This window comes from Arachis hypogaea, chromosome 17, assembly GCF_003086295.3.
Source record: "Arachis hypogaea cultivar Tifrunner chromosome 17, arahy.Tifrunner.gnm2.J5K5, whole genome shotgun sequence".
Lineage (NCBI taxonomy): Eukaryota > Viridiplantae > Streptophyta > Magnoliopsida > Fabales > Fabaceae > Arachis > Arachis hypogaea.
Window position 1 is genome coordinate 11,958,086 of NC_092052.1, and position 22,937 is coordinate 11,981,022.

At 34.9% G+C, this 22,937-nt stretch overlaps 2 protein-coding genes across 3 annotated transcripts; one reads left to right on the forward strand and one right to left on the reverse strand.

The window, feature by feature from the left end:
- The first annotated feature begins 5,761 nt into the window (after window positions 1-5,761).
- On the forward strand, window positions 5,762-8,014 carry LOC112764297 (uncharacterized). Of its 2 annotated transcripts, none has more exons than XM_025809861.3 (3): window positions 5,762-5,955; window positions 6,779-7,032; window positions 7,688-8,014. In XM_025809861.3, the coding sequence occupies exon 2, from the start codon at window positions 6,788-6,790 to the stop codon at window positions 7,019-7,021; it is 234 nt and encodes a 77-aa protein (XP_025665646.1). In that variant the 5' UTR covers window positions 5,762-5,955; window positions 6,779-6,787; the 3' UTR covers window positions 7,022-7,032; window positions 7,688-8,014. The 2 variants fall into 2 exon arrangements, with proteins under 2 accessions (XP_025665646.1, XP_025665645.1); XM_025809860.2 differs by having other exon boundaries at window positions 5,816-5,955; window positions 6,784-7,032.
- A 244-nt stretch (window positions 8,015-8,258) lies between these two features.
- On the reverse strand, window positions 8,259-11,586 carry LOC112764296 (proline transporter 1). The gene is made up of 7 exons (XM_025809859.3): window positions 11,159-11,586; window positions 10,665-10,889; window positions 10,486-10,580; window positions 9,898-10,087; window positions 9,326-9,450; window positions 8,793-9,008; window positions 8,259-8,662 (listed from the first exon to the last, which is right to left on the reverse strand). The coding sequence occupies exons 2-7, from the start codon at window positions 10,810-10,812 to the stop codon at window positions 8,285-8,287; spliced, it is 1,152 nt and encodes a 383-aa protein (XP_025665644.1). The 5' UTR covers window positions 10,813-10,889; window positions 11,159-11,586; the 3' UTR covers window positions 8,259-8,284.
- Between the last annotated feature and the right edge of the window lie 11,351 nt (window positions 11,587-22,937).

Genomic DNA, 22,937 nt, shown 5'->3' on the forward strand with positions numbered 1-22,937 from the left:
CACTAGTTTAGGTTGGATGAGCCGCTAGTCAGTGCATTTGTCGAGCGGTGGTGGCTCAAGTGTCATACCTTCCATATGCCATTCGGGAAGTGCACGATTATGCTACAGGATATTGCATACCAGTTAGGACTTTCCATCGATGGACAGTACGTCAGTAGATGCCTAACGGGTTTCGAGCAGTTCATTGATGGCGAGTGACCTACATGGGATTGATTTCAGGAGTTATTGGGTGTGTTGCCTCTGGAAGACTGGATCGATAAGTTTCCTGTGAAGTGCACTTAGATGTAGGAGACATTCAATCACCTTCTTCATGATGCAGATGAGAAGACAGTCAATAGGTACGCAAGGGCGTACATCATGATGCTATTATCCACCCAACTCTTCGGTGACAAGTCCAGTACATGCTGCATATCCGGTGGCTACCGTACGTAGCGAGATTAGAAGACATGGGTGAATATAGCTGAGGGTCTACCGATCTGTCATGGTTATACCAGTGCTTATGTTGTATGGCCAACAGGAATGTGGTTAAGTTAGCCGGTCTGTTACAGCTCCTTCAGTTATGGATCTTCTGGCAGTTCCCGAGTTTCAGGCCTGATGGGTTTGACGCCTTTCATTGGCCATTGGCGACGAGTTATCATTGTCTTATTTGGTAATATATATTACAAATTATTGTCATTATTCATAACATGTATTTTGGTGTCAGGTGGTCCAGTTATCAGCCAATATTGAGCGAAAAGGGGCCTAGAGTCGTGCAGTGGAGGCTCAGCATAGATTTACTCCGGCAAAGGGATGTATATGTTTTACCTTTGAAGCATTCATTGTTGGTGTTTATCTAAACTACTTACTGGATGTAAATTGAGTTGCAATACTCTTCATTCTTTACCAGTTCACATGGATGACATACAATGCATCGGATGTTGTTTAGATAGTTCATCCTGAGATCTTGGAGCCCCGACATATAACGCTGTGACAACATTGATCTACTTTGCCATGATAGAGTGACATCAGGTGGATAGAGTGCTACCACATCTTGGTGGAGTACAGCATCGCCCACTGCCTGCACTAGACATTGATTTTCTAATGGCAAAGGATGGCAGAGGCAGGGACCGATAGTTTCCAGATATTTTACAGACTTGGCATGTACATTGGACCAGGCAGACCAACCATATGCTACAATTTGACGTGGTGGCAGACCCAGGACCATCACAGGCTTACTTGGAGTGGTGGCATGAGTATGGGCGGAGATTCTTATCGCCAGATCTCTTTCTCGGAGATCCCAGAGCAGATCCCATGCCTATCGAAGAGACGTAGTAAGGTCTAGGCTGGGTACCTGAGACGGATTAGGTGCCAGATGTTCCTGATAGACATCGAGTGGAATGGAGATGTGCTGGTACACGAGCCAATGATCATGAGTGGAGGTGGCTCGATGATGCGATTAATGTCATGGAGGGGAGAGGTAGGGGGCGCGATCGAGAGGGAGAGAGAGGTGGACGTCGAGGTAGAGGTCGACGTATTAGGAGAGGTGAGTATGACAGAGATGACGGTGGAGATGACAGCAGTAGAGATGATGATGAGGGTGGAGTTGGAGGTGGTGGTGGAGGTGGAGATGAATTGGCAGTGGTGGTAGGGGGTTTTAGGGTGGATCTAATGTCGGTGGAGGTTATGGGGGTTGTAGAGGTGGAGGTGGAGGAGGTGGTGGTGGTGGTGGGGGTGAGGGTGGTTTTCATTGTGGTACTTTAGGGTTAGGGGATGGTAGAGGGTTTGGGGGTTTAGGCGATTATTTTATTGGTGTCCCTAGTAGTGATGAGGCCCTGCATGAGAGTCAGACATTCATGAGCCCCGGTGAGCTCCTTTCGAACTTGTTAGGTAGCGATGGCCTTGATAGCGAGTTCAAAGGATCTCGCTTCCTAGAGGAGATTAGCATTATTATTCAAGCAGATGAGGCAGCCCGACGTGGAGTACAGGTCCCCGGACACTAGACACCCATTGACTTGGACCTGAATGAGCCTCCGTCAGGTTCTTTGGATGAGACATTTGCATTGGGTGGCACTCCTCCTTCGGTAGCCACAACTAGATCCCCCGATCGTGCAGGTCCATGCAAGCCACCTAGACCGATAGAGACGAGGATGAGGTACCTCACGCTCAGAGAGAACAATGGATTAGGTGCCCACACTGCTGCTTCACAGGGTCACATCTATTCTAACTATTCGGATGACTATTTAGTTATATGTTATTATATTATCTACCTCTCGTGTTTGTGTTGTTGTATTCAACATTATGTTATCCCGCTATGTTATCATGTTATTAGGTTACCATGCTATGTTATTATGCCTATCATGCTATGTCATTATGTATTACTTGATTGAGTTTGAAAAATATAATTTAAGGATGATCTTGGTTGATGACTATTGAAATTTTATGGAAAAGAAGTGAAGGCAACACCGTTATGAAAAAGAAAATACTATATTATTAATAACAATCTGTCCTATAAGACAACAATAAAGATAACTACAAACATCTCGATAACAAAACACAGAATGCCACAAACATTGCTAAGCAACAATAAAGTGTAATACAGTGGACTTTCCATAAAGCAACATGATAAAAAGTGACACAGTAAACAACCGAACAAGCAACACAATAAAAAATGCTACACTCCACTAGCTACTCTAGAACCCCCAGTGCCTCTTCTCTATGGGCAACTCTGCCTAGTATGACCAGGCTGTCTGCATAGCCCACACCGCTTTGGTCGATTTGGATCGACCTCGTCCATACTAATGCAAATTCTAGTGCTCCTCAGACGACCTTCAGATGCATGTCTATTACTGGTATCAGAGATGACTGTTGGACTATTATATGGTGGCTAGAAGCCTTCTGGAATCGAATGATTGAATCCCATCCTGTAGACATTAAACACCATGCTGAGGTGATATACCTCGTGGACATACGTTGCCCAACTCAGGCGGGAATATGCACAGCAAGCAACTGCATGGCAACATGGGTAGTGAAGGGCCTGAAAGTACCCGCAATTGCAAGGCCGGTCTCTCAACGGGATTTTGTTGGAGTAGTCTCGGCCAAGATAAACTCTGAATTATCATATAGTGTCACTGTGAAACATCTCGATGCCTTTAGGTTTGCCTCCATTGCCTTCACAAGTGACTGACTAAATTGCTGACCTGTCTCCAACTATACCTCGCCTCTCTTCTCTTGCGAACAAATAGCTCTGCTAATCTACCCTAAATGGACTTCACCAAGGAATAAACTGAAAGGTTCCTGACACCCTTGAGCACCGAATACACACACTCAAAAATATTTATAGTCATATGGCCGAATCTACGACCATCATCCCGGTGCTGAGTCCACTTGTCATACTTCATCCTGTTGGCCCAGTCATACATTGTCGGGTATTCCGTCCAGAGGATGTCAAACCAATAATCAAACTCGACCTCAGTCTTCGCATAAGAAGCATTGACTACAATCCTCCTGGCATCCTTTCCCTCGCGAAATTTGCTGTAACGTGCCTAATACAGAATGCCTGATAAGCAGCAGGTGGAACCCACCCACCATCAGGTGCCTCCAAGGCGCCCTTGATCCCATTGTGCCTATCAGAGATCACGAGAATGCCCGGCTGAGGAGTCACGTGCTGCAGTGAGACAAGAAAAAATACCACGACTCCACATTTTCACCCTCTACTAGGGCAAAAGCAATAGGAATGATATTAGAATTTCCACCCTAAGCTATCGCAACTAGCAAAGTTCTCCCATATTTGTTGTACAAATGAGTCTTGTCAATACTGACCAATGGTTTACAATACTTGAATGCCTCGATGCATGATGAAAATGACCAAAAAAATTTGGTGAAAAACGCTAACTTCCCGTCAACCTGGCCTCCGACTTGCATAGGACTCGTCTTCGGAACTACGATACTGTCTGGCATCGTTATCTGCACACCGAGCACCCGTCTTGACAGCTCATTGTAGGCCTCCTCCGATCCCCATATATCTGCGCAACGGCCTACTGCTTAGCTAACCACACTCTCTTGTACGTATGTCTGAACCCAAAATGTGTCTTCGTCATATTTTGCAGAACCTTGATGGACACATCCATATCAGCTCTGATCACAGGAAGGATGAAAGCAGATATCACATGATAGTCAAGCTTCCTGTGATCACTGGAAATCGAGGTGGCCAAACATGTATGAAGTTCGTTATACCGTCTGACCTCCCAAATACCCTTCCGTCGCCGGAGAGTGATCCGAATCAACCATCTGTAACTATTTCCGAACTCCTTACACTTGTCATAGTACTTGTCATGGTTCAATTCCATCACTTTGTACTCAACTTCACTACGGATGCTATAAGTCTTTACACATAAGACGACTTCCTCTTTATTCTGAAACTGCTGACCGACTTGGAACTCAGCTTGACCAACGGTGTCTTGTGAATCTCTTGCACTAAAATCGGATTCCACATTCGGTAACCCCTCTGGTCTCTTCGCATCCAAGTCTATAGTCAAAAAGTGCGGTAGGTACTGCTGAGTTTCCAAGCTCGATGCTCCACCAGCCCCAACAGGAATATTCCTCCCTATATCATCATCGCTGTCATCAGCAATCATGGCGGGCTCCACATCATCGTCATCCCCTAGGACATCTTCCACCACATCCGGTTCTCCAACCGCCCTAGAAATCAGAATCATAACAGGAGTATTCATGTTAGCATCTAGTTCCGCAATCTCATCGCAGTGTAGATCAACTGCAAAAGATGGAGATGCCACCAAATTTCCTGTAGATGAAGTTACAAGCAGAGATGAAGACGCAACAATAGGGGTTGAATTGGAGGCTGATGCCATCGGTTCGATCCTCCTGGCTAGAGACCACATCCACAAGCTTCACCAATAATTCAAGGATTCTCACCTCCGAAAATTGGCAATGATAGTGAAATAAAACTTACAAATCCTCATCACTGCCTATCACAAACAAGTCGTACTTCCCCCATCGCGGACAACAGAAATCGGAATTTGATAATATAACTTCTTGATCCGTTTCATTCTATGCAGTCCCAATTTCTATAGTACGGTATTGTGAAAATCAACAAGTCTCATAGAAGGTCCGATAAAGATGCTCAACAGATCCTTATCAGTAAACTTTATTCCCGATCATGTTTCTTTCTTAATCGTGCCTTTGTAATGCACAAGAACTAGAAAACTATCATCCATAGCCATATTCAGTGTCACTCTAATGAGAATTCAATATTGTTGGTATTTATGTAGGTTGGACACGTACACTAAATCGAATTATGTTAATTCGATTTAATAAGGTTGTTACTTATAGATAAATCGAATTTATTAGGGTCGATTTACCCTATAATCGTATTTGTGAGTAAATTGAATTCATATAATTCAATTTACCTTATTGCACCATTCGTCCCATGTAAATCGAACCTAATAAGATCAATTTACTAGTAATGCCCCTAAATCAAATGATCTTAATTCGATTTACCATGAAACCCCCAAATCAAATGCAACCAATTCGATTTACATATAAATAAACTACCCACGTAATGGTATTTGATTTAGGAGATTCATGTAAATTTGATTTTCATTTCATTTCTTTATGTGATTTGCCCTAAACATTACACTACATACAAAATATTTTGGGTTTAAAGTCTCAAAATTGTAAAAAAAAAATTACAATGAAAAATAAAAAATCACAATTTTAGGACATTTTTTATTTATTCCACACCAAAAAATTCTGAGATCTTCTTGGAGTTGGATACTGATAGTGATACTGCTTGTAACAAAAGTGAACGAGCCAAGTAGCATTTGACAAAAACGGTGCGTTTTGGTGAGACTCTATTCTTTCCTCTCTGCTCTGTAGTACTGATACGCCGTTCCCAATTTCCGTTTCGCGCCGCCACACCGGCATCCACCGCTCCATTCTCGCTTCTTCTGCGATCAGGTTCTTACTTCCATCTTCCTTTCTTCCGATCGGATTCTATGATTCAATTTTTGGGGGGGGGGGGTTGTTTCATTTCCGATGTCACATTCACTTTTGTTCGTTGCATTTGTTAGCAGATCTCTAATGGAGCTCGTAGCTTATAGCCTTTAGCTTTATCTTTGTGTCATCATTTGATTGGTGTTCCTTTTGCTGTGTTGTGTTGTGAACTCTGATCTACATGACTTAACATGTTTACATCTTTTCATTCCAATTGTTTCAATGATTATAGTGTTTTAGTTGATTTCCTTTGTTATGATGAATTATGGTTCGTTGTTGTCCATATATATATGTATCAGTTGCATTAATTGCCATTTTAGGTTAATAGAGACAATGCAATTGAAAGAACTGCTGATGTCAGAGTAGTTATATGCTGTAGAAATAGAATCAATGCTCTACAACGGACGTGGTCTTCATTTTTAGTTGCCAGAGCATAGTTTTTCAATGATTTGTCAAGCATCAACTACTCATTGTTCTTCTGACTTTCACATCCTTAATGATTTATTGTCAATTGTTTGATCTATTTGAGTTTCGATAGTTTTGGTCTAATTTAAGAATAATATGGATCCCTCGTCTTTCGGAACTTACTAGGACCCTTATACTGAGACAGTTTATGTGAAGGAGCTTGAGGAGTGGTCAATACTAGCCTCTGCAAGAAAGCTTCGTATGATAGAAGTTGTCTAAGTCATTTGTCATTCCACACTTGTGGCAATAGTTGAGCCACACATGAAAGAGCTAGTGCAAATGATTTGAAGTTATTTTTAAGTTTCCTATGATTTCTTTGCAGTGCAGGGAAATGGGTTTGTGGACATTACTTGAGGGGTTCCTGCTTCTTGCAAATGCACTAGCGATATTAAATGAGGACCGATTTCTGGCACCTAGAGGATGGGGCTTATCTGATTTTTCAAGTGGCAGGACAAAATCTTTCAAAGGCCAGCTCATAGGTCTTATTTACGCAACTCAGTACCTAAGAGTTCCTCTCATACTTCTCAATTCCATCTGCATCATTTTGAAATTTGTTTCTGGATAATGCCTAGCAAGGTGAGATTTCAAGACGTGTTGTCTAAACATTTTGTTAATCTTGTGTATGTTAATATCTGGTGTTATGGAAATACCCTCAGCTTTCCTACGTTGACTTTTCAAACAAAAAAGAGCTCTACTTTTCTGAAACTGATGCTTGAGCCATTCTGACTGATATTCCAGTGCAACTCGTGGACATAAACTGGACGTAGTTGATTAGATTCTTAGTTCAGTTAATGAATGACTCTAGTCATCAAGTTATACTTTGTCATTTTCAAACTTGACTGATGTTTCAATTCAACTCATGAACATGAAATGAATTATAAGTTGGTTAATTTTGTGTAGTTTGAACATTTGCTTGAAATAACTTATGGAATGTTGCTGTTAGTGAAATCATAGTGTACGTTGGAATCACCTATAGTTGATAGTAATTTTAACTTTAGCAGCGGTAGTAGTTGTTGTAGTTGACTAGTTGTATGATACTGGTGAGGTTGATAGTAACAATCTAAAGCTAGCATGGTGAACAACATCTACTACACATCTTTGCTTCTGCTTCCACTTCCTTTATCATATTAAATTTGAAGAATTTGCATGTTTACTTTATTGAAGGGTCAAGCTGCAGGAATAGCATAAACATGGTATAACAACACTAATTTCAGCTTCATCTTGTTTTCAGGTTCGGGTTACCACTAGATGATTTCAAGAAGTTGCTCCTGCGTAGAACAATTAATTTGACAAATTCTATTTTAGAGAGAGCCTCCATTACAAGTGTTTGTCTTAGTTTGGGATATTGGTCAATTGATTGTTATTTATTGCCCTAAAATCATGTTTACCATTGTGACATCAATAGTAAGAAATGAAAATCATTGTGACATTAGTTGGGTGGGTGTTGTATTCAATTTCTGAAGAATCAATTATCATCTGCCAATTTTCCTTATGTAAACTCTTGATCTATTTTTTTAATAGAATTTACCAATTTTTGGATTGGTGATATACAGCACAACCGTTGTAGCTTTAGTATCTCAAGAATTCATATGGATGTTAACTTAATGGCTTATCAGAAAGTCAATCAATTCATAATTAGTGCCTAACATTTGTTTTTTACACAGTCTTGTACCAATTGAAATGTAGCCATGTTTGGCTTTTGTTTTCATTTATTGTTGTCATTTTTTCTTCATAAATTCTTAAAATTATAAAATGTTGAAATCACGGGTGAAAGACACGATTAGCAGCATATATGCACATAATTGCCCTAAGAATATAATGAATTTAATTATAAATCAGCAAAAAAATGGTACGTTTTGGAGTCAACAGCAATAAGCCGTAGGGCTGCAACTGTTGCTGCAATAGACATGAATCCAAATAAACAAATGTTGAGCCAATGCCATAGCTTTTGTATGGATGTTAATTTGTTCTTATTTGCCACCAAGTACATATGGTTTGCAAGGATAAATGTAAGGGGAAATGTGCTGATAGCCCCTGTGATACTCATGAAATCTCCAAGGAATGGCAATAGTGCTGACATAAATGTGTTAATAGCCAAGTAGCCACCTCTTACCATCACTCTAAATGACAAGTTCTTAAAAGCCAATGCACTTCCTTTGATCCCACGCTTTGTATCCAAATACTCATACATTGGACTTGCAAATATCTACATGGAGCAGATGAGAAATTATATTAATTCAGTAAAACATTTTAGAGAAACGTTTGGTGTACTTATTAGAAGAATTTTTCAAATAATTTAGAAGTGGGGAATTGAGAGTTTAGAAGCAGGTACATACGTGCAATGCTATAATTGATTGAAGAAAGGCAGTGATATTGGCCATGGCTTTCACCCAGACTGGACCATTAACATTATTCAGCAAATAGGTTTCTGTTGAAGATCCATAAGCCCAGTACCCTGCAAAAGTAACCAGATACAATGGGAGGACTCCAACAGTGAATTGAAAGTATAGAGCTTTCATCATGTTCTTCACAACTGGCTGCCTGATTGTTGCCTGTTAAGGGTTACAACCAAATAAAACTTAATTTCAAGAGCACATTCAGAGTTAAGGCAAATTACATTAAATTTGGTTCCTATGCACTGACAACGTAAAACAGTTTTACATTGTCAACTAATAAATATTCAAGAAAGTGAAGAATCATGATAAATAACTATCTGCTATGATAACTATCCATCATGATTCTTATCTTCCTAAATTTCTTTTTGGTGACCAGTGTGAGATTGTTTTACTTTGTCAACGCAGAAAGATTGTTGTCAAGTATGTATCTGCATTAAAATTAGGAAATGAATGAGTATTAGCTTCTTTCTTACCTGGATTTCAGGAAGCATGCCTGTATTATATGCAAAAACAAGATTAGCTGATGCTCCAATTGTAGTAAATATTTTACTTGTTGATGACCCTGGAATACTGTAATCTCGAGGTGGTGATTTTATTCCTAATGATAATGAAATTGGGATTAGAGTGCAGATTGATTCACACTGAATCTATGAACTTCAACTAAATGAAAACAGCACAATATAACAAACTAAAGCATGGTAGATAGCAGATTTAGAAAAGTCAGTTGAAGAAAAAATGAAATTGGAGGAAAGGGAAAAGACTAGATGCTTGTACTACTAACTTTTTACTTGAGATTCAGTAATATACTTCTAAAGCTTAGATATTATTTATAAACTACTCAACATTAAATTTATATGGTTTTGCAAGTTCCCAAAAATATTTCATCTTTATTATCATTGAGACCTGGCATTGGTGAACTTATAAAGATAAATTATCATTGTATTAAAAGAAAATGCTTAATCAGAGATATTAGATAGTATATTCATAGAATAAAAAAAATAAGAATAAAAAAATACATCATAGCATCTTTGAAACTAAACATTACCATCTTTAAGGGACAGGACAAGTGCAATGACAATATATACTAAGCTGAAGAGTGTTGAAAACCCCAGCCAAACTCCAAGTGCTGAAAGATGTGGAATACAAATGGCAAACATTGCACACACTAATCCAGCTATGGCAATACAATATGGAAGCTTCATCTGACCATCATCCCAAAATAGAGCATACACAGCCTGCATCACAATGAAGTGAACACATACAATCAACAGAAAATCTCAACACAGTTTTTCCCTTTAAGGCATAAGGTGAAACCGTAATGCAACTATTGTAGGAATATTCACATAAAAAATACTTTGTACTAGAGAACTGGTATGGTGTAGGTACTCAGTTCGATTTGGTATTTGACTGATTATTCTCTACACCAAAAATAAGTCACCCGTACAGAATATGTTATAATAAAAAATACACATTGAAAACGAGTTAAACAACACATATATTTATACACAAATATATAGTGACTGATTTTTTGTATGCATATACCATTTTTGATGATAAAATTACAAGTATTTCATAAGAAGAATTTGCGCAGGTAAATGAGAGAAGCAAAAGAAAACAACTATAATTGTAGTACCTTTAAGGCAGAACCAGCCAAGATGATATAGCCAGCATTTATCATGAAAAGGTTGATATACTGCAGGGCCCATGTGAGAGAATATGCTTTTCTACCTGAATTAATGAATGAATGAATGAAAATAAGAATTATGCTACTAACATGGAAAAAAGATTATAGAAAAAACATTTTTCACATACCATAGATAAAGCCAGCTAAATCTCTGTATCTAATATGCCTTGTTCCACCAAATTCATGGAGCTTAGCAAGAAGAGCATTGGCGTATAGGGAAATTGCAGTTGCAAGAATCAAACCCAGCACACCACCTATCCAACCAAGAGGAACCATGATGGTCCCCGAGTATCCAAGAACATATGCGCTGTTGATTCCCGTTGTAAGCACAAAACCCACTTGAAACCATGAATCTACAAAAGCAAAGCCACAATTATTATTATTATTATTATCAGATTAAATATTCTTTTCGGTCTTGACCATTTATTCGAACGAAAAAAGCAGTACTCTACGATTCAAAAATTCTTATCCAGTTCCCGATCATTTAAGTAATTGGTCTGGTTCAATTAAGATTTTCGAACTGTGAAATCAGGCAAATAGTCAATTACTCTTATTATTATTCGAAAATCCAGAATTGCATTAAAATTGATAGAGAAGGATATTGAGAAGTGAGGTTGGTTACCGGTGCTAATTTGATGAGCTGTGTCGGGGATTTGAACTCCGGGAAGAAGAACATCGTCGTCATCGGAAAGTAGAGTCAGGGCGACCTGCTCTTCTTCCTCCTCCTGCTCCTCCTTCACAGCCAGCTTGAATGATTGATTCTGTGTGGAAGAAATGAATTGAATTCAGATTTCAGAGCACACAACTTGGGAGGGAAATGAATGAATTTATAGTAATAAAGGTAATAATTATTTTTGCGTGTGTGTGGGTTTTGTTGATAGTTGCGTCCACTTGTGTGCCTATCAGAGTAGTTCCTCTATCATTCTCCTCTTGGATCTTGCAACTTCAATCAATCTTCTTATTATTATGTACGAATATTAGGAAGTGAGCCGAGCCAAGTTAGATTAAGCTTAAGTTTGGCTCACGAAAATTGAGTTTGGCTCATAGGTCGACTTATTAATAATTGAATTTATTTTTTAAGTTTAAATTTGGTTAATAAAATATTTAGCTGCTGATTCAAATTCAGGAATTGACTTAAATAACAAAAACATAATCTACAATTCTATATTAATAAATTATAACTTATATATATTTTGAAAAATATTTAAAAATAAATTTTATAATTGTCTATCTATCAATTATTATTTTTTTATTTATGTTCTATATTAAAATTATATATAAAAAATAAATATAAAATTTTAAATAATTAAAAATATTAATATATATGTAAAATTATATATTACTATTATATATATATATATATATATATATATATATATAATATTAAAAGTATAAATTAAATATATATAAAATATATGTATTAATATATATATAATCGAATTAGTTCACGAGTTAATAAATTGAGTTTATCCAATCTCAAGTTCGACTTATTTAATTTATGAGCTCAATTCCATACTCAAATTTAGGTTACTAACTCACAAATTTAATTTATCGAATTATTACCAAATTGAGTTTAAATTGATTTATAAATTGACTTTGACTTACTTCTAACATACGATATAAAAAATAATAAATTTTATAACCTTAAATTATTAGATTCAATTATTATTTTGAACTTATCACTTAATGTGACTAGTTTAAACAAAGTTCACTAATTATTATAATATATTAGATATAAATATATAAAAATAAATTAAAAAAATTACACTACAAAACTCAATCCACGATACATATGTAAAAAATATATTATTATTATTATTATTGTGGATGATAATAGTACATCATCAATCTAACGGATGACATAAATATATTATTATTATTATTATTATTATTATTATTATTATTATTATTGTGGATGATAATAGTACATCATCAATCTGACGGATGACATAGAAAGTTGTGATACTTGAAAGTTCTAGTAGTTAGTTATAAGATCTACGGTACAAAGTATTTCAGATTTTGTGGAACACATGCAGAGTTTTAATTTGAATATGGACCACAGGAAGTGTTGAACTTGTGTATGGGGAGGAGGGGTGTTTCACCTCGTTGTGAGATCAGAGGAAACAGAACTTGGACCCTGCGAGTTGTGTCCTTCAGAATGTAAAAAAAAAATTATCCAAAACAAACAAAACGGATGGTCCGAATTCCATGTTTCAGATTTTAAATTCCATTAGCTGCAAATCGGACCATGCGATTTGTGAAGCAAAATTTCATGACCAAAGAACTCGCATGGTCCGAATTGTGTACTCTGAGTTTTTTCAATTTTTTAACACAAATCGGAGGGTCCAATTTGTGTACTCTGAATTTTTTTCAACCTTCTCAACACAAATCGGAGGATCCTATTTGTGTTACTCCCACAATTTTAAAAAACACCAAAAATTACCATATTAAAATATATCACTTATTTTACTTCCATATCAAAATTTTTTTGCCGCAGATATCCAGATTTCATTGTCCCGCTTCATCATTGGCCATGGCCATCAATGTAACAATATTGTATAAAGGTCGTTATTTTGAGGGTTTTTTTATGAAGTAAAATAAAAAAATAATTATAATCCTAAATTTGTTATTCTAATTTTAATTTTCAAAATGTGCTTGTTTTTTTTATTTAGGATGAATTCATTTAACTCTGGCCAACTTTTATAATTTGATAGAGTTCGTTGTATTTTAACAAACTTCAGTCAAATTTTTCTTAAAATTAAATTTTTAAGTTATTATCATAGTCTACAATAATATATAGGAATATATAAAAATTCACAGATAATAAATATTTTTTTAATATTGTTGATGCACAATTATTATCATCGTTTTCAGAAATACACAGATACACAGAAATAAGTTATATTTAACAAAATTTTTTTTATTATAAATTAATAAAAAATCAGTATTTTTCAAAAAAAATACTATTTATTCATGTGTATTTTTATGTACTTTGTATATAATGGTTGTCATAGTTAACTTTTCAAATTTTCTTCTCATCCAAAATGATATTTATGAAGATAGATAGTGAAGTTTGCCTAAGGATAAAGCGAATTCTATAAAAATATAGAACTTCGCCCGAGTTAAACGAATCCTATATAAATTATAGAGTTCATTGGAGGGTGCGGTGAACTTGTCTTAAATTCAATAAAAAAATGTATCTGAAAATTTAAAATTGGAATAATGAGTTTAGAAAAATAATTATTTCTTATTTTATTTAAGAAAAAAAAACCTTATTTTAATATGCCAGAATTAGAAAATTAAAGATTCAAAAATTCAACTAAAATTTAAGAAAAAATTTTGGAGCAGTAATTTTTATAATTATTTAGTCAGCATAAATATTAAATTATTTTTAACAAATAAAATTTATTAATTTATACGTGCAAATTTTAAAAAATATAAATATTAACGATATTGATTTATGTGTGCAAAATAAATATAGGTGTGAATTATATATTTTTTGTATATAAAATATCTATAAAGATAGATATAAATTATTGTTAGTTAAATACTAATAAAAAATAATAATATTTGTTAATCATGTAGCATTACTTAAAATTTAATTGAAATTGAGTTAGATATAATAAAATATATAATTTAAAAACATATAAATTTTGTCATTATTATTTTAAATTAATTAATTAATAAAAAATTATACCAATTTAACTGATTAACTAATTTTTTTTATCTTAATTTTGAATTTTGATCGATTTTTTATGAAACAATTTTTATCTTAAGTCAAATCGATTTAGGGCCCGTTTGGAAAACTCTAGAAGTAGCTTTTTTTAACTTTTAACTTATGAAAAGTAGTAGTATTAATGTCGGGTGCAATTTTCAAAATCAAATTGCAACTTTCTAAGAAGCTATTTTGGAGCTTACAGAGAAGTTAAAAAAAATGACTTCTCTCATAATACTTCTACTTTTCATTACATTTCTTTAAAATAAGCACTTTTAGAGTTAAAAATCCAAACACAAAATAACTTATTTATAAGTTACTTTTAACAGAGTCATTTATTATTTAAGTTATTTTATCAAAAGAAGTTTAATTAAGTTAGTTACCAAAGGGCCTTAATGATTGATTCCTAGTTAATTGAATCGAACAAATTAGTTCGATTCTGTTTTTTTAAACCATGTTGTATATACAATTATACATGTTTAGTTATATATTATAGGGAATATTAAATACAGTTATTTATTATTTTAAAAGTCTTATATTAAGTATTTTAAAGGTTGTTTTCGTAATAATTCACTTGTAAATATTATGGTCTTGTTAAAATATTTTGAACCAAAAATAGAGAGATTAAAAAATAGAAGAGTTTTACTAACTTGAAGTTTTATTAATTTATTATGCATGAGTGTATTAAACATTTTAAAATTTTCTTTTTTCATCTTCTTAACTAGGATTTTTTTATTTATAAAATAAAAAAATTTATTATTTTTTCAAACACAATTTTTAAACTTTAATTTTTAAATACGATTTTTTTTTTTTTGTATTTGGACAAGTTCGGACCCGACAAACTCTAAAAGAATAAGTAAGTTCGCCTTAATTTCCGGCGAACTCTATAAAAATGATAAAGTTCGTTGTACCCTTTTTTGAACTCTCCTTACCAAAAATATAATTTTTATAGAGTTTGTCATGGTTAAGGTGAACTTGTTAATTTTTGTAGAATTGTCCAACAAATTTGTCCAAATATAAAAAAAAAATCATATTTAAAAAATTAAAATTTAAAAATTGTGTTCGAGAAAATAATAATTTTTTTTTATTTTATAAATGAAAAAAATCCTCTTAACTAATGTCTTTATTACGACTTTTTGTCTAAATATAAAAAATGGCCACAATAAATTTGTCAATGAACTGTAAGTTCACGTTTCCAATTTTTATCACATATATGTCATCTCTTATGTTTTTTGATGTATTAATAATTGGAATGCAATGACATATTAATAGTGTAATATAATCACACATTGCCACCACAATTACTATAGTTAGTTATTTCATCCAATACATGATAATGGTCATATAATAATATTCAAAACTTGTAGTTTTTTTTTTTTTTTATTTTCCACGGTATCCCCCAACCCGGCAGGTTAAGAACTAATCCGTCGCGGGTTTGCCGCTGGCCAATGGATTGCTGCATGCATAAGGCGGGATTCGAACCCCCGACACTTACTTAAGCGGACTAGTGAGCTAACCACTAGACCAACCCAACTTGTAGTTTTAATTTCCTTAAAAGAATCATTCACAGGGGAAAAGTAATGGGTCCAGGTCGTCACTCATCCTACACGGCTGCAAATTCCATCCTATGCCTATAAATAAGCATTATTTTTTTAACAGGTTACACCTACTTTTTACTAAAAAGTTTGGGAAAACTTTCAAGCGTATCTTTTAGGAAGTATGAATATCTTTGAAATTTTATAATGTGAGAAGTATTTTTTCTTCCATGAAATGGTATTTCTGTAATATATAATTTTATGAAAAAATAATTAAATTCGTTCTTAAAAGATTATTTATTTTTTAAATTAATTTCTAAAAATATTTTTATTTAAATTTATTCTTCAAATATTTTAAAATAATCGCATTAATTTTTCTATTATTTTTTGTTAACGGCACCAAAATTTATTAACATGTCACGTTAAATAATATTATAACACATATATAAAAATTTTAATTGACTATTAGTCTATTAATTTATATGATTATTAACATTATAAAGTTATGAAATTTGATCATATCAAAATCTAATTGAAGGAAGAATTTGTGGCATTAGAATCTTTCAATTTGGGATTGATTTGATCAAATTTCATAACTTTATTATATTAGCAACTAATTAGAACTATTAAATGTGTATTGTAGTGTCACTTAATGTGTAACAAATTCTGTATCCAGTAATACCTAACATCAATATGTTTAGATCTTGCATGAAAAGTAGAATTCTTGACAAGATGAATAGTACTTTGGCTATCACATAATAACACATAACGGTCTTGCTTGAAATCAAGTGCTACAAGAAACTTATTCATCCACAACAACTCTTTACATGATTCAGTTGCTGCAATAAATTCTGTTTCTGTGGTAAAAGTGCAACACACTTCTGTAACCTTGACTGACATGAAATAGCTCTCCCTGCAAACTTGACCAAATAACCTGAAGTAGACTTTCGAGAATCAATATCTCCTGCCATATCTACATCAGTAAAGCCAACTAGCAAATGTTTCTCACCACCAAAACTCAAACTCAAGTTAGTTGTACCTTTGAGATATCTCATAATCCGTTTAACAGCATTCCAATATTCTTTACCTGGATTAGAGAGAAAACGACTCACAGTACTAATCGCATGAGCAATGTCTGGTCTAGTACACACCATAGTATACATCAAGTTTCCAACAGCTGAGGCATAAGATATTTCATTCATTGCTTGCTTCTCCTCATCAGTGGTTGGACATTACTTGGTACTCAACTTAAAATGAGGAGCAAAAGAACTAGCAACACATTTGACATCATTCATGCCAAACCTTTGAAGCACCTTCTCTATGTACTTCTCCTGTGACAAAGAAAACTTCTTGAAATCTCTATAACAAGTAATAGTCATGCCCAAAATCTATTTGGTAGGACCCAAGTCCTTCATAGGAAAGAACTTGCTCAACTGTTTCTTCAACTTATTAATCCTCAAAACATTGTTTCCCATAATCAAAATATCATCCACATAAAGTAAAAGAATGATAAAATCACCATCAGAAAATTTTTGCACAAATACACAATGATTTGAAGTTGTCTTACGGTAACTATACTCCCCCATAACATATTCAAACTTCTTATACCCCTGTCTTGGAGCTTGCTTCAACCCATAAAGACTCTTCTTAATCTTGAACACAAAATCTTCCTTTCCTTTAACAACAGCGCCCTCTGATTGTTCCATGTAGATTTCCTTATCCAAATCACCATGAAAAATTTTCTCAATCTCCAGATCAAGAGAAGCTGCTAATCCAAGCACAGCACGAATGGATGACATCCTCACAATAGGAGAAAAAATCTCTTCATAATCAACACATTTTCTCTGACTAAAGCCTCTAACAACTAATCTAGTCTTATATCGAGGCTTAGAATTGTGTTTTTCATTCTTGATTCTGAATACCTATTTGTTCTTCAAAACTCTCATACCCTTAGCTAACTTCACCAACTCATAGGTATCATTCTCAAGTAAGGACTTCATTTCTTCTTGCATAGCTTCAAGTCATTGAGCTTTGTTTTCGTCTTCAACAGCCTCTGCGAAACATTCAGGTTCTCCCCCATCAGTCAATAAAACAAACTCATGTGGAGAATACCTTAACGAAGACTTTCTCTCTCTTGTAGACCTTCTAAGTGCATTTGTAGGAAATTTCAAAGCTGGTTGTTCATTTGTATCATCATCACCAACTTCATCAAGTATCGGATCAACTGTTCCATCTTCACTTGCGCTTATATCATGCTCATTATTTTGAGCTTCAACTCTACCATCTTCTACCATAGGCATAGAGGGAGTAATATCCAAGTCAAAAAAATCATCCCTAGGCTGAACCATTGGCTTCTCCGCATTATCGACATCCTTCAATGTTTGGTCTTCAACAAAGACAACATCTCTACTCCGAATCACTTTCTTGCTAACAGGATTATAAAACCTGTAACCAAACTCATCCATGCCATAGCCAATAAAAATACATTGCCTAGTGAACATAAGAAACATCTTTACATGGCCATACCTTCTCTGACACTTCAAATTGCAAAGGAACACATGGTGTCCGGTTCAAGACATGAACAACAATGCTCAAAACTTCACTCCAAATGGATTTTTCCAATCCAGACTGTGACAATAAGCACCTATCTTTTTTAACCAATGTTCTGTTCATCCTTTCAGCTAAGCCATTTAGCTGAGGAGTCTTTGAAGGAGTCTTCTGATGTTTTATACCATGCTCTTTACAATAACCATCAAATGGACTTGAGTACTCACCACCATTGTCAGTACGAATGCATTTCAACTTCTTCCCAATTCCTCTTTCAACAGAAGCTTGGAATTGCTTGAACACATTTAAAACTTGATCTTTGGCATTCAAAGTGTAAACCCATAGTTTTCTAGAATAGTCATCAACAAAGGTTACAAAATAGATAGACCCTCCAAGTGTTCTTGTCTTCATCGGTCCACAGATATCAGAATGCACCAAGTCAAGTATCTCCAGCTTCCTTGAAGGTGGATGGCTCTTGAAAGAAACCGTGTTTTATTTTCTAGCAAAGCAACCTTGCAACCAAATAAAGATTCCTCTTGGATAACATATTCATTCCTTTCTCACTCATATGACATAATCTCTTATGCCATAAATAAGTTTCATCAACAAACTCAGCAGCATTAACAACATCTTTCACAATCTTTGCTTGAGTTAAATAAAGAGTAGAGTGTCGTGTACCTCTAGCAACAACCATAGAACCCTTGGTGAGCTTCCAACTATCACGAGAAAATGAGCTATCCAAGTCTTCATCATACAACTTACCAACAGAAAGTAAGTTCAACCGAATATCTGGAACATGCTTCACACGCTTCAAAGTCTACTTGGTACCGTTGGAGGTTTCTAAGCAAATCTGTCCAACACTGGCGTATTTTGCAACACCTTGATGAGCCATTTTCACATCACCAAAATCACCAGGAGTATAAGATGTAAATAGATCCTTCCTAGATGTAACATAAATAGAAGCACCACCATCAATCACCCAACTAGTGCTATTATCAACAAGGTTAACAGATTCAAACTCCTCAACAACAAGAAAATCATCATGAGTTACATTAACCTTGTCTTCATTGCTATCATCATCTTTATTTTTACTCTTGTCTTTACTTGCCTTGACTTTCTCCTTCTTTAGCTGCCAACAAAATTTCTTCACATATCTCTTTTGACCACAATGATGACACTCAATTTTTTTATACTTTCCTCAAGACTTGCTTCTGCTTTGATCTCTACTTTTAGGACCTCAACTTTTGTTTCTCCCCCTAGACTCAGAAACAAGAGCATCTGAATGTGTAGTCGATGTACCTTGTGACTTTCTTCTCATTTCTTCATTCAAAACACTGCTCTTGACAAGATCCATAGAGATTACACCATCAGGAGCAGAATTGGACAATAACATTTTGAGAATTTTTTACGAGTCTGGTAAGGAGCCAAGAAGTAACAATCCTTGAACCTCTTCATCAAACTTGATACCCGTGGACGATAACTGATTCATAATTCTTTGAAAGTTATTCAAGTGATTTGTCATTGATGTCCCATCTGTATACTTCAAAACTAACAACTGCTTGATAAAAAACATCTTGTTATTCCCAGTTTTTCGAGCATACAACTGTTCAAGTTTAATCCAAAGGGCCGAGTATGTGTCTCTCCAATGATATGGTTCAACACATTATCGTCAACCCATTGCCTAATATATCCACAAACTTGTTTATGCAACAAAGTCCAATCATCATCAGATTTATCATTAGACTTCTCTGTACTAAAAACTGGTTGATGAAAATTCTTGACATAAAGCAAATCTTCCATCTTTGACTTTCACAAATCATAATTAGGACTATTAAGAGTAATCATCCTACTTGTATTAGTATTAGCTTCCATTGTTCACAGAATCACAAGCCTAGAAAAATACCAACAAGCTCTGATGCCAGTATAAAAGAGCCTAGCAGCGAAAACAACACAAATATCCAACACAAGAACAATATGGAAGCACTCACAACACAATATGGCAGCAACTATGAACAAGCAAATATAGCAAGTAAAGCAATAACAAGAACACACCGAGATTTTAACGTGAAAAACCCTCTCAATGTGAGAGGTAAAAACCACGAGTCATCCAGACCAATGAAATAGCTTCACTATAATCAAATGAGGTACAAGAGAGTCTCAAACAAAGCACAAAAACGTGCATATAACCAGCCAAAATATCAAAGCACTAAAGATTACAAATGAGAAGCAAAAAGATAAAAAATACCCAAAAAAAGAGCTGATGTTCGAAGTCTATTTCTCCCTCTGTAGATCTCCAATTAAAATCTCAAGTCATCAAACCGCTCTAGTCACTGGTTCACTGATTCATTGGTCTAATCGGTCCAACCGATGGTTTAACCGAAAAAACCGTTTTAGAATAAAATAATAAATAAATTATAAATAAACACCCTAAAATATAATTATAGTCTAATATAAATCTTAAAATATCTTCAAAATTTAAAACACTACATAAAAGTTGTGTACATTGCCATATTAAGTATACTAAAACTGCTGTTGCTGCATATACTAAAGTGCACAATGTGAAGCACACCAGCAAAACCTGTATCAGAAGGTCAATTATAGTGTGAGGATGTAAATTCATACAGAAAGTATAAATATTCATGTAAAACTATAAAAATCATTATCTAACAGTACTAGTAACACTTTTGATACCATACATCTAACTGTTTTCAACCACAGAAATATATATATATATATATATATACTATGTTCTTTCAATTAAATTCTATTTTTTTATTTTAATTCAATTAATTTCGATTTATGTAGTCAAACTTTCAGTAACCTATCAATTGAGCTACTAGCGTAGTGACATAGTGTCTTCATCAAGTGGATTACTTGCTAAAATCCTTACTAAGTAAACACCAACAATCTGTTAGCTTCCATGCCTTTACGGAACTGAGGTAGAGCAATGACGGGTAGCATGCACGCATACCAGAAACAGAACAAGACTAAAAGGGCTGAAGGGAAGCACAATGAAGGGAAGTTAATTTAGACTACACATATGCTCATCATTCTTGCCAAAATAGCCATCAACCTAGCATCACAAGCTTTCCCAACAATCTCCAATATATTTGAAAACAATGCATTCAAATAGAAAGAGGAAGAAGCAGATAATATACGGACAAACCAAAAGACAAGAAAACACTAATGTGATTTAGATTTTTCTATCACTAATTTGGCATTTTTAACATTATTCAAGTCAATGTGCTGAAATTCTTAAACTCAACAAACATAACATTTTTAATCCATAATGTTATCTATCCAATGCTAAATGTTACAAACAACCAACGATAACATGTTATATCTTGCCACATGCCACACAGATAAATCAATGACTTCAATATAGTGATCACTAGGAGAAAACACCCCACCCAGGGATGATAACTTCAGATTTAGATAGTTGTTCAATTATTTTATAAATTTATGCAAAACTAGATTTGACAGAAGTTGAAGGAGAATCATCAATCCAGCAAGCATGACTAGAACTCTTATTAAAAAATTTGGTTTAAATGAAACTAAAATAACATCAAATAGCATGAACACCACTTCAATATAGAGTTCAAAGTTCGAACAGCTTACATCTAACAAATGGAATCAGAACATTCAGCCATTCAAAGCATTCAGCCATTCAAACAAATTAACAAATACAAAGCATTCAGCCATTCAACAAATTAACAAAAAAAAGCAGCAAAACACAAAAAAATCAACATTAGGCGTTCTGGAATCAGAACCATACATTCTAACATAGAATATGAAACAGAGAATATGAAACAGAGGAGTCACTCACCTGGGTGCTGACGAAGCGAAGATCAGCGAAGACGAAGCGGCGGTGCTGAGGACCAGGCGACGGCGGTGGCGCTGACAACCTAAGGACCGCGGGGACGATAGAGGGCTACTGGGCTGGGAATGCTTCAGAGGGCTAGGGTTCAATGGTTCACCCTTCACATGTGGAGTGAGACTGAGATGAATGAATGGGGGAAGAGACTAGGCGACGGCAGTGGCGATGACGAGCTGAAAACCCCGGTGACGGCGATGGCTACTGGGCTGGGGTTTGGGAATGCTAGGAGAGAGTGTGAGATTGAGATGACACTACAAGAAAAATACCCATTCAGGTACACTTGAAAAGTGTAGCCAAAAGTGAAAAAAAATGATGCCTTAGGCTACGGCTACGCTTTTTGGGCTACGGCTACGCTTTTTGGGGTGATTCCTATTCAGCCGTTGCCTATTCTCAAAGGCTACGCTTTCCTGCACCAAGGGCTACGCTTTTGGCGTTTGGGAATAGGCTACGCTTTTCAAGTGATGCTGTCCAGAACCAAAGGCTACGCTTTTCAGCACTAATGGTTACCAGAATTCAAAAGAATAGGCTACACTTTTCAAGGCTACTGCATCACTTTATAAACGTAACAAATAGCATACTTATAGCTACTTTATATAAGTGTAGCCTTAGATCCCTCATTATTTTTTTTAATTTTTAATATATATATATATATATATATAATTAATATTTCAATAATTTTTTGTACAATATAATATTTAATAATATAATTACATATATAATTTTATAT